General features: G+C 52.5%; 2 protein-coding genes across 2 annotated transcripts; both read left to right on the forward strand.

Moving 5' to 3' along the window:
- Positions 1-805: 805 nt before the first annotated feature.
- Positions 806-10328, forward strand: SMAC4_01638 (uncharacterized protein). The gene is made up of 4 exons (XM_003352757.2): positions 806-1606; positions 1897-2923; positions 3637-9018; positions 9084-10328. Exons 1-4 carry the CDS (start codon positions 1329-1331, stop codon positions 9333-9335), a joined length of 6939 nt encoding a protein of 2312 aa, XP_003352805.1. The 5' UTR covers positions 806-1328; the 3' UTR covers positions 9336-10328.
- A 348-nt stretch (positions 10329-10676) lies between these two features.
- SMAC4_01637 (uncharacterized protein) lies at positions 10677-12370 on the forward strand. The gene is made up of 3 exons (XM_003352756.2): positions 10677-11223; positions 11761-11868; positions 11984-12370. Exons 1-3 carry the CDS (start codon positions 11136-11138, stop codon positions 12037-12039), a joined length of 252 nt encoding a protein of 83 aa, XP_003352804.2. The 5' UTR covers positions 10677-11135; the 3' UTR covers positions 12040-12370.
- The last annotated feature ends 22 nt before the right edge of the window (positions 12371-12392 follow it).

A 12392-nucleotide genomic window follows, 5' to 3' on the forward strand; every position in this document is an offset into this window, starting at 1 on the left:
CCGACTTTGACATGGGTGGTTTTTGGAGGTGCAGTGCTTTGGCGCACAGCAACCTGCCTGATGCCCGCACTGCCGACGGGAAGCTCAATGTGTTCTGTTTTGTCACCGAGATAATGCTAGTTGTACCTCTAAGAGAGTCGGAATGGCAGATGGGAGTGGTGGTACAAGCCCGAACCGGCTGTTCATATGCCGTGGAAGTGTGTATGGCTGCTTTACTGTAACAGGAAGCATGTCGGCTTGAAATTATTAGAACCGCATATGAAAATGTATGCTCAAAAGAGCATTTGAGACTTGACTTAAAGAGGCTTTGATAGACAATGGCTGAACGAACCCCAGCCAACTCTTTGGACCTTTTATCGACAACTGGGACGCCGAGGAGGGGCCTCGGGCCTGGAAACCGCTCCGACTTTCAAAGTTCAACGACCAGAGGGACAGTGTAAACTCTCTCGATATTCACACTCGCTCGTCACTCAGCCCCCATTTCTTTCTCATGTCTGCAATGGGCAATATTACCGCCCGGGGATCTTTCGGACCCAGACAGGCTTGTTATCTTACGCGGCTCACACAGAGAGAGGCTCGGTACCTCGCGAGGGAGAAGGTAGTATTTGTGATGCTCTCCGGGACCGTTACACGACCATAGCGACGACTCGGTCAGGAAACCGAGTATCTTACCTCTGCCCGGCTCTTTTTGAGGCACTTTACAGACTTTGCTATGGGGCCAATCGTTCGTCAAATCTGCTGTAGTGCCAAAGTACCTACTGAACGGAGCCCCAAATTCCGACCACCGCTAGTGATGAGGACCGTCCGGACACATATTATCGAGTTTCTGATGGTGGACCATCTGGAGCGTTTTTTCACCCACCAACCCCAGTCCGCCAGTCCACCCACCCATGCTCTCCATTACCTTTCTCGGTACATACGCCAGTGACCTACCACCGCACCTCTACCGACCTCTACGCCCATTCACCTGCTGGTGAACATCGACATCTGATCCATTTTCGATTCGCTGCAAATCCCCCCAAAAAGGCGGTTAGAATCAATTTGCCGGTCCAGCAAAGACCAGCAGCAGCCGCGGAGCTTAGCCACCCAACAAGATAGCTCAGCTGAACACCTCAACAAAACACCCAGCATATCGCCAGCAGCAACGTCTTCGGGCTGTCGGGATTCAACGTCCCCCATCCTTCGTTGGCCCATACACGTCTACGCCATCTTAGCATCGGGCAAGGCCATGACCTGAAAACACTGGCCATCTCCATCCTCCTCACGTGGAATGGCTGTGGTCTCCTAGTAGTCGGCACCTTTGTTCCGCTCGCCTCCCGCCGGTGACCATGACGAGAAATGAGGGCGGCTCCCGCTTCAGCTCCTTGATGGGCTCCAGCACCGACAGCGCACGATCCAGCATCACGGCGAAGCCACTTGTACCCTTGACGCCGACCAGCAGCGTGGGCAGCTCGACGACACGACCGCCGTCCCCGCCGCAAGCGGGCAGCAGTAGCAGCAGTGGCAGCCAAAATGGCCAACAAAATGTATCTCGGTCCGCCTCGCAGGGTTCGCGCAGGCCCGCGCCGACGCGTTTGAAGACGGACGACGGCACCCAATTTGCGAGGTGAGTCGAGTTGAAGCGAAGCAAGGCAGTTTGCTGTTTTCCTGGGGAGGAGGGGCGGGGGAAAGGGTGTTCGTGATCGTCGAGCGGTTCTGTGATACGGATACCTACCCAGATCCAGTTCTTGCTTGCACAGTCCTGCACTGTCACCGCATCTATCCGGAAACCCCGTTCTTCTTTGCCGTCCGTTCCGCGCCGTTCCCATCGTCCATTTGCATATCAAGCCTGTTCTTGCCCTATCTTCCTTTGTAGCTCAAGCTAACGGGTGCATGCGTCGTGCCGCCCATCTACAGCAGGTCTTCGAGAGATTTCGAGTCGTCGCAGTCGCAGTCGCAGTCGCAGTCGTCGCATTCGCAGCCGCGGTCGCACCCTGTGTCACAGGCCACGCTTCAATTCTATCATTCACAGTCTCAACCGCCTTCCCAGTACCAATCGCAGCAGACGCCGACGCAGCAACAACCACCACAGCAGCACCAACAAGTATCGCCCACAGGGGGCTCGTCGGGGGGATCGCGCATGGTCCAGCAGTCGCCCACTACACCGTCCAATGCGTCAATCCGCGAGCACAGAATGAGCGAGCTGGGGGGTTATCGTCGAGAAATGGCGGCCATGTTGGATACCACGGGCGGTGGTGGAGGAAGTCGAACGTCATCGCACAGTCAGCAGCAGCTACAGCAACAGCAGCAGGGTCACGCTGCAGGGTCGGTGTCGGGCGCCTTTAACAACCTCGGCCAGTACGCGCCGTACTTGGGGGGAAACAACGGCGGCGGCGGCATGTCCATGGGCGGCAGCTTCTTCAATGAGTCTACGGATAATCTGTCGGTAATATCGCAGCTGTCGCCGGGGATCCGGCCGATGACGGCGCGGCCATCGCAGGCGTCGGCGGGCAGCATGGAGTTTCCGGATTCGGCATACTACGACGATGAGCGGCGGCCGTCGATTGCCTCGATCACGACCACGGCGAGCAGCCAAGGGTCGCGGACGTCCAAGACCCGGGGCGGGCTACAGAAGCTTCAGCAGTTTTTTGGCGATCGGGACGATTGGCCTGGCCGAGATTCGTCGGAAATTAGCCTGCCCCAGCCGAGTCACTCGGGCTCCATGTCCACGGGGAAGGAACACCGATCGCACTCTTACAGCCTAGGCAGCGGTCGCTCCCACCGGGACCGCAACTACTCCAATGCCACCGATCACCATCCCTCTACCTTTGGTTCCGTCTCGACTGCTGGCGGACGAGATAGGGATGCCTCGCCCGTGCCCTCGAGACCGCGCACCCCAGTGCCTGCCCCCGAGGTCGTGCCGTTTCTGTACCAAGAAGCCGACGTATGTATACAGCCTCGCTCCTTCTCTCTATTTTTGACTCCTTCCACTTTCGTAATTACCTACTGTCTTCAATCTCCCTCTCTCCCCTCTTCCCGTTCCTGTTTCCCCTCTCTCTCATAAGGTCGGGTAGTGTTCTGTGTACAAGAGATACAGTAGTACTAGCATCCTTACACTACACCCTCCTATAGTACCTGACGCTACCCTACACACTACCCTCGCTTGACCCCATTCCCACGCCTCGCCAAATCTTATCTCTGGCTCTTCTCCTTCTTATCTCCACCCCGAGCTATCCCGTTTGGGAATCGCGAATTGGAATGAGTAGCAGTGGGATCAGCATTGGCAATGGCCGCCGTCCGTCTCACTCTTTGCTCCAAACGCAACGCTCGTTTGACGCTTCCTGCAACATGTCGGCGGTGAGAATGATCCCTCCTGTCATCTTCCGTCTTCAGTCTTCACACCAACCACAACCATTACCACTTCAACAAGGAGTCATCAAGGGCAATAATGACTGCGAAATCTTCTATACAGCAATAACAACGACAGCCTGCCAGTGAGGTGTTATTGTTGCTTAGTTCTATTCCCGAGAAACCTGCCATTTCCTGCAACTCATCTCCTGTCTGGACTCCTTCCTACCTGCCATACCTAAACATCCGTGTTATAATACCACACGAGTATGCTTTCATCGTAACTAACCATTGCATGCGAATCAACAGGACATCGCTCGCTATGGCGAAGCACCCGTTCGAACAAGTCTCACTGGCCCCGATCGCGATCGATACATCGACAGCTCCCAGAACCCACCAAAGACATCGTCTTCCGCCCGGTCAGGCCATTCCATCGTACACCTACCGGGTCACCATAAACACAACAAGAGTAACGAGGATCCAAGGACATTGAGGCCGTCACTTAGCAGGGAGGATTCGGGAGCTAGCTTCGCGAGGGACCATCGCAACGGTTCCAGCACTATGATGGGCACCCGATCTCGCGCCCAGAGTCCTGCTCCTAGTTGGACAGGGGCGACACGGGGACTCAAAGGCAGCAGTATTTCCGATGGAACAGCATCTCCAGCTCCGTCGCACAAAAAGGGTCTCTTGGGTCGCTTTCGCCGGCACAACAAAGACAAGGACGATGGCTCGGGCCTTAGGAGTGGCTCGAACCACACCCTTGTGCACCGCCCGTCGAGACAGGACCTTTCGCGCGCCGCCGAATCCGCCTACCCAGCGTCTGTCTACGGTTCGGACCCTACCGAGCAACGAGAGCCTCGAGAAGTTCCTGTCCGCCCTGGCTATGTGCGCCAGACGACGGCGCCAGGATTCACCACGAAACTTTTTACCTCCAAGAAAACGAGCTCTGTCAAGCAGCCCCAAGACGATATGGACGAGGACATTGGGCCCACTGACACGCACATGGGAGGTGGAACTGTCTATCATCTCGATACGAACCTCAATGACATGGAAGGCATTTTGACCAAGCCTCAGCCCATGACACCCCTCGACAACAGCATATCAATGCGGCGCGAATCAGAAAAGATGATCGTCCCGATCACGGCAGATCCGGAGGGCGCATGGGCTGCCCCGGACAGTTGGGCAGTGCGCGACAACAAAAAGTCCCTCGCCACTCAGGCCTTCGAAAGTGAAGAATTGGGCTCACGTCAACCTACCGAGGAGAAGGAGAAGAAGAGCAACTATTACATTCGTGTCTTCAGGTCAGATAGCACCTGGACTACGCTGACCCTGCCCTTGACTGCGACAGCTGAGGACGTTATCATGGGAGTGGCGAAAAAGACGTATCTCCCTCCAGGTGCCCAGGACAGTTACTCTCTCCTTATCAAGAAGCACGATTTATTCAGGGTCCTGGGTAGCGCCGAGCAGCCTTTGAGAATACAAAAACGACTATTCCAGCAGATAGGTTACCAAGAAAAGGATGGCATTGACGAAATTGGTCGAGAAGACAACAGCTACATCTGTCGATGGGTTTTCCTCAAGGAGAAGGAGGCCGACATGCATCTGTTCTCACAAGACATCAACTTCAGGAACCAGAAGCTCAATCACGTTGACCTGTCTGGGCGCAACCTAATAACCATACCGGTACCATTGTATCGCAAGGCGTCAGAGATTGTATCCCTCAACCTGTCCAGAAATCTATCCTTAGATGTCCCCAGAGACTTCATACAGGCTTGCACTTCTCTTCGGGACATCAAGTACAACAACAACGAAGCGCAGGCCTTACCCAAGAGCTTTGCCACGGCCAGCAAGCTTACATACCTAGATGTGTCAAACAATCGCCTCCAAGATCTGGACCAGAGTGATCTGAGCAGATTAACGGGCCTGCTCAAGCTGAACCTCGCCAACAACTGTCTGCGCAATCTTCCCCCAACCCTTGGAGCCTATAAATCACTACGGACACTTAATATATCTTCCAACTTTCTCGACGTCTTCCCATCGTTCATCTGTGAACTGGAAACCATCGTCGACCTAGACCTCAGTTTCAATTCGATCAACAACCTTCCAGATAATTTGAAGAAGTTGAGAAACCTTGAGAAGTTCGTTATCACCAACAACCGACTGTCCGGGCCCATATCCGAGAGCGTGAGGGACTTGGTCAGCCTTCGGGAGTTGGACATCAAATACAACCAGATCAGTACCATCGACGTCCTTTCGGACCTACCTCGGTTGGAGATCTTATCGGCCGATCACAACCAGATCTCCAAATTTAGTGGGTCATTCGAGAGACTTCGAAGCTTAAAACTCAACTCGAACCCGATCGTTAAGTTTGAAGTCAAAGCACCTGTTCCCACCCTCAAGATCCTCAACCTGTCCAATGCCCAGTTAGCGAGCATTGACGAATCAATCGACAACCTTATGAACCTTGAGAGGTTGATACTCGATTCCAATTACTTCGTCTCCTTGCCAAACCAAATTGGTAACCTTAAGAGACTTGACCATCTCAGCATGGCGAACAATCACCTGGGAGAGCTTCCTCCTGAAATCGGCTGCCTAACGGAGCTCCGCACGTTGGACGTCCACGGGAATAACATGCGCAAACTTCCGAACGAGATTTGGTGGGCGAACAAGCTCGAACATCTTAATGCATCCTCCAACATCTTGACAGAGTTTCCTAAGCCTGCCTCGCGTGCACCTCAAGCGCCAGGAGAATCTAGCCCACCACCGGGCTCCTATCCCTTCCCGAATGGGAAGCAGAACGGGCTCATTTCGCAGACACCTAGCACGGACGACCTCAACGGGGATGCGTCGCGACGCCCTAGTCAGGCTTCTAGTACACTCCTCGGCGTTGCTGTTTCACCCGTGCCATCAGGACCCGACAATAGGAAGAGCTCCATGGTATCGCTTTATGGCAAAGGAGGGCGCAAGACCTCCGTCGTCTCGCGAACTACGACGCAGAGCAGCAGTGGAGTGATAACCCCGATCAACGGCTCTAGGAAAGACTCCAGTCTGTCTTACCGATTCACCCACACGTTTTCGGGATCTTTGAAGAACCTCTATCTTGCGGACAACCAGCTAGATGACGACGTATTCGAAGAGCTCAAGCACCTCCCTGAACTTCGACTTTTGAACCTTTCCTGCAACGATTTGAGCGACATGCCCCAAGGGACGATCAGGTCATGGCCTCAACTCGTGGAGTTGTATCTTTCTGGCAATGAACTTACTAGCTTACCTGCAGAGGACTTCCTTGAGGAGCACTGTCTCCTACAGACCCTGCACATCAATGGCAACAAGTTCATCAACCTACCGGCTGAAATATCGAGGGCGAAGAAGCTTCAAGTTCTGGATTGTAGTAGCAATAACCTGAAGTACAACGTCACCAATGTGCCCTACGATTGGAACTGGAATTTCAACCGCGATCTGCGGTACCTGAACCTTTCTGGCAACAAGCGATTGGAGATCAAGAACAATTACCGTCAACCTCAGAGCTACAGAGACGATGATTTTGCCGATACCGACTTCTCGAAGCTGACGAATCTTCGTGTGCTTGGGTTGATGGAAGTAACCCATACTTTGCCCAACATCCCTGACCAGACAGAAGACCGCCGTGTCAGAACCTCCGAAATGAAGGCTGGTGCTTACCTACCGTACGGTATGGCGGATACACTGGGCAAGAATGAGCACTTGTCTCTCTTTGACCTCGTCGTACCTCGCTTGGGCTCTGTGGAAACTGACACGCTCGTGGCCTTGTTCGATGGCAAGGAGCTCAGCACTGGTGGTTCGAAGATTGCCAAATTTCTCTATGAAGAGTTTAGCAGACTGTTCATACTAGAGCTTGAGAAAGTCAAGGGGAAGCCGAACGAAAATCCCGTGGATGCCTTGAGACGCACTTTCTTGTCAGTCAACAAGCTTCTGATGAATCTCTCTAACAACGCAGACGAAAGGGGGCTTGACTCTCACCCTGGCAGGAACTATACCCATACGGTTCTGACCAAGGAAGACCTTAATTCGGGCTGCGTGGCTACCGTTGCTTATTTGAGCGAGCTGAAGCTGTATGTCGCCAACGTTGGCGATGTACAGGGCATGCTCATCCAAGCCAACGGTTCCTTCAAGATGCTGACCAAAAAGCACGACCCGGCGGATCCAGTTGAGCGCAGTCGCATTCGAAATGCTGGAGGCTGGGTTTCGCGCAATGGACGACTTAACGACGTTCTCAACGTGTCTCGTGCGTTCGGTTATACTGAGCTGTTACCAGCAGTGCAGGCAGCGCCTGAGATCACCGAGCACACCATTGACGACAAAGATGAGACAGTGCTCATTGCCAGCAAGGAATTATGGGAGCATCTTCGGCCAGAATTGATCGTGGACGTGGCGCGCGAGTGTCGCAGCGATTTGATGCAGGCTTCTCAGAAGCTTCGCGACCTTGCGATAGCCTATGGTTCAACGAACAAGCTCTTGATCATGATGATTGGCGTCGCCAACCTAAAGCAACGACAAGCGCAGCGATTCAAGGGACAGTTTAATTCTGCTTTCTCGATGCCGCAAGATGATCCTACTCATGCGCCGCCGAGCGGGAACAAGAGAAGGAAGGTGCGGGCCGAAGGACCCCTGGACTCTAATCTCATACGCCTTAATGCGGAAGTCCCAGCTCCAACAGGCCAGCTGTCCATCGTGTTCACCGATATCAAGAACTCGACGCAGCTATGGGAAAATTATCCCGAAGCCATGAGGTTGGCTATCAAGCTACACAACGATGTCATGCGTCGACAGCTCAGGATGATTGGTGGTTTCGAAGTCAAGACGGAAGGAGACGCGTTCATGGTTTCTTTCCCCACGGCTACATCTGCCTTGTTGTGGTGCTTCGCCGTGCAAATGAAGCTGCTATCAGTTGACTGGCCTCCTGAAGTGCTAAGTAACAGCAGCTGCCAGCCTACCTATGACCGAAACAACAATCTCATCACCAGAGGTCTCTCGGTTCGCATGGGTGCTCATTGGGGTGAACCCTTGGCTGAGCCAGATCCGGTCACGAGACGAATGGACTACTATGGACCCATGGTCAACAAGGCTTCTCGTATCTCCGCTGTCGCTGACGGAGGGCAGATTACCGTATCGTCGGATTTTATTACGGAGATTCATCGATGCCTTGAAACCTACAAGGAGCCAGTTGATGTTGATGAGGACTACTTTGAGGATGATGCCACTGCCAAGGCCATCCGGGCTGAGCTACGGGCATTGAGCAGCCAAGGATTTGAAGTCAAGGACATGGGCGAGAAGAAGCTCAAGGGTCTTGAGAATCCCGAACTCGTATACTCGGTATACCCTCATGCTCTTGTGGGCAGAACAGAACAACACCTTGCCCATGCTGAGAGCACTCAGAACCCGGCCGCATTGCAGCCGCCTGGCGCTCTTGCCGCACCTAAGCCGGCGACTATGGATCCCGACAGCGAGATACAGTTTGAGCCTGAGACGATTTGGGGTTTGTGGCGAGTTGCGTTGCGCCTTGAAATGCTATGCAGCACGCTCGAGGAGCCTAATGCTCGCGGACTTCAGGCACCAGAGACCGAGCTATTGGAGCGCATGAAGCAAAGGGCGGGAGAGGTTACGGACCACTTTCTTCTTAACTTCATGGAGCACCAAATCAGCCGGATCGAGGTATGTTTGATCCCCCTAACAAGACATTCACAACAGATCAAGAGACTAATGTTTTCCATTCACAGACATGCATCACTTCGCTCGCTGTTCGCCACATAGCAATTGGCAGCGGACCCATCACCAAGCTAAACGATCTTCGGGCGCCCATGAACGATGTCCTCAGCACTCTCAAGGAACAAATGGACGAGCTCGCGCGATACAAGGCGAAATACGGATCTTTGGACCAAGAAGCGGGCACCGATGGTGCTGCCACTGACAGCAACTCAATCAGTGACGACGTGGACACGCTGGATGGAAGTGATACAGAGCAAGAATAATTCAAGCTGCATCATCATCACCATCTGCTCAATCGCTGCTTGGATAAGAAGGAAGCATCTCAAAAGTATACACGCTCCTGTATCGACTTCGTACACTACTACTACACAGTACAACCTACCTACATAGCATAATTCACAACACGCCGCGGCATGGCCCTGGTTACAGCCAACTTACCTAACTGTTTCGCATCATCATCATCATCATCATCATCATCCAAATTTGGCCATCGATTTTTACCTACTACCATCGCGCATTACGCATCGCTACTTGGGTATCATCAGGCGGCATGGTTTCTGGCTCCTGTTCCATTGAGGCGGGGAGCATACTACATAGAGTCAACGTGCACCTTTGTTTCGAGAATCTCTATTTATCTTATTATCAAATCAATATCCCTTTTTTGTGTTCGTTCGTCTCCCGTCTCCCGTCTCTACTATTACTAGCGCAAATACCCAATTATCCTCTTCATCCGTCGTTGGTCCATCATCCAATGTTTTGATACTGTTCTTTTGCTTTCTGGCCTTGTTTATCGTCATCAGGATGAGAGATGGGGTGAGGTGATGACGGGTCAAGTTGGAAAAGGAAGAAGGTCGTTCTCATCTGTTCAATGTTCAAAAAGTCTTAACTTGTAGTATACATCTTTGCTCTTAGAAGAGAGTTTGGTTTTGAGGTAGGAAATTGGAAATTGGAAATGGAAAGAAGGGGAGAAGGATGAGGAGGAGAAGGAAGGGGAGGAGAAGGATGAGGAGGAGGAGTGTTGGGATATTGTTATCTGAGTACTATAGGGCAGGTGACAAGATGCGTTAGTGTTACCTCTAGTAAGAAAGAGATTGAGCAGAGGTACATATCAACTTGATAGTTCGCGCCTGTGAACTAGGATGAATTCCTGAATGAGCTTTTAAGAAGCTACTGCCTGTCCACCCTAAGCATTTAGTCCGGTACATCTTACGAGACCTTAAGTTCTGGCAACGCATCCGATGTTCAAGGCCTCTCACCAAAGAAATTGCAAATACATTCACTCTAGCTACTCAGCAACTGCTAGGAAACCCCTAGTTGCAATTCGGCCGGCCCAGAAGGGGGCTTTTTGGGTGAATTGATGTATTCTGGGTTGCATAGAACGTTTGCTGGCGGAATGTATCTTGCGACGGAAAGAGGTCTGTGCAACTTCCGGAACAGGTTAGTCTTTGGGTCCTGGATAATGACCCATCGGTGATGGTGATCGAATCTGTGTATGTAGTAGTACTCGAAGCACCACCTGCGACAGTTACATATAGGGGCTTACACGCAACCCAAACCCCGATCTGGTTGACCAAACACGAAGGGAAAGTACGTACCTTTCCTTGCCTGCCGGGAACCCTCAAGTTCATGACAGACTTGCTCCACAGTGACATGACAGCTTGAGCCTTGAGAGTGCAAGTTGCCCGCCTGCAACAACCAAAGCTCCCTATCCGTCCGTCACTGCACTCCTGGCACGGCATAGGTGCACACGCAGCTTCAACCATTGCACTACACAAGCGAACCACGACGAACACGAGAGAGTCAAAGGTCGCAATAATACCTCCATTCCTGCCAATCGACGGACCGAGATCGAGATCGAGTCCCACTCCCGGTTCTTTCATCGCGACACCCGCCTGGCCCAGTAGCACTGCCCGGCCGCTCGCCGCTTTCGAGATCGAGATAACATAAAGCGACCAACCGACCGACCGACCGACTGCGCGCGCGCACACACGAAAACCAATCAACCGAAGCGATCCCGACCGACCGACCAGTGACGTTCGCCTCACAAAGCCAAAGCCGTCAAGATGTTGATCTTCGGAAACCTCATCTATGTCTCGTGCCTGTTGATCAACGCTATTGCCATCCTCTCTGAGGATAGGTTTTTGGCTAGGAGTATGTTTGTTTTTCGTTCCCTGCCCCCTTGCTTGTTGCTTTTTGCGGTGTTTGTCTACGGGAGGTGGAAGGTTATGTGGTGGGTTTGGTGGAAGAAGGGGCTTAGATGATTGGTAGTGGTTTCTGTGGTGACCAGGAGGGATGGGATAGGATGGGAAGACGGAAAGATGAGCAGATGGGAATATGAAAAGATGGGGAAAGGCAGCAATAGTTGGGGAGGGCGATCCCATGCTGTCTGAATGGTTCAGGATGACTGTTTTGTTTTGGCTTGTACCGGACTGGAGGGATCACCAACAGGTATACCGATGAACGGACAGACAGCTTGGGTCGGTGAGCAGGAGAACATCAAGTTGTTCGATTTATGGTGTCCCTGCGGCGCACACGGGGACTGGCAGAGAAGGGGGAGGAGGAACTACCACAGGCATCCATCCATTCCTTCCATCATGAACCAGACCCAAAGCAAAAGCAACAACAAGCAAGCACCAAACACGCGAAACCGAGACCACAGCTAACCTTCTTTCTCCCTCTCTCTAACAGTCAACTTCTCCCCTTCCTCCTACGACCCCGCCTTCGGCCAAAGTGCAGATGCCTCCGTCCAGGCCAAGATCATGAACCTGATTGCGAGCGTACGGACGTTGATGAGGAGTACGTATTATTACATCCATACATCCATCGATACATACATGATCAGCCATACATGCTCCCGGGTGACTAGGAAGCGATAGCTAGCTGACCGTTGGTTATGATATGATATGTTTAGTACCCCTTATTGTTGTCAACACATTAATCATAATATACGAGCTGGTGCTTGGTTAAGCTACCTAAGCAGCCTTCAACCTTCAACCTTCTTTTGGTCGAACAAACAAAACCCAAAGCCCAAAGCCTAAAACCGAAAACCGAAAAGGAGAAAGCGAGGCTGGCTGTGTGGCTGGCTGGCTGTGTGGCTGGCTGGCTGTGTGGCTGGCTGGCTGGGTATGGAAAGTCGGGGATTGACGGGAGAGGCAGGACGGAGAAAGAGAACAGGACAGAGACAGAGACAGAGAAGGGAAAAACGAGAAGAACTGAAATCAGAGCCGAAATGCGATGGGACTGTAAGACAGTTGGCGTCTAAGTATGCATAATTATACATACCTTAGGAAGGAAGGTCCTCAGGTTCGAAACTACGTGCC

The sequence above is a fragment of the Sordaria macrospora genome, chromosome 1 (assembly GCF_033870435.1).
Source record: "Sordaria macrospora chromosome 1, complete sequence".
NCBI classification, from domain to species: Eukaryota; Fungi; Ascomycota; class Sordariomycetes; order Sordariales; family Sordariaceae; genus Sordaria; species Sordaria macrospora.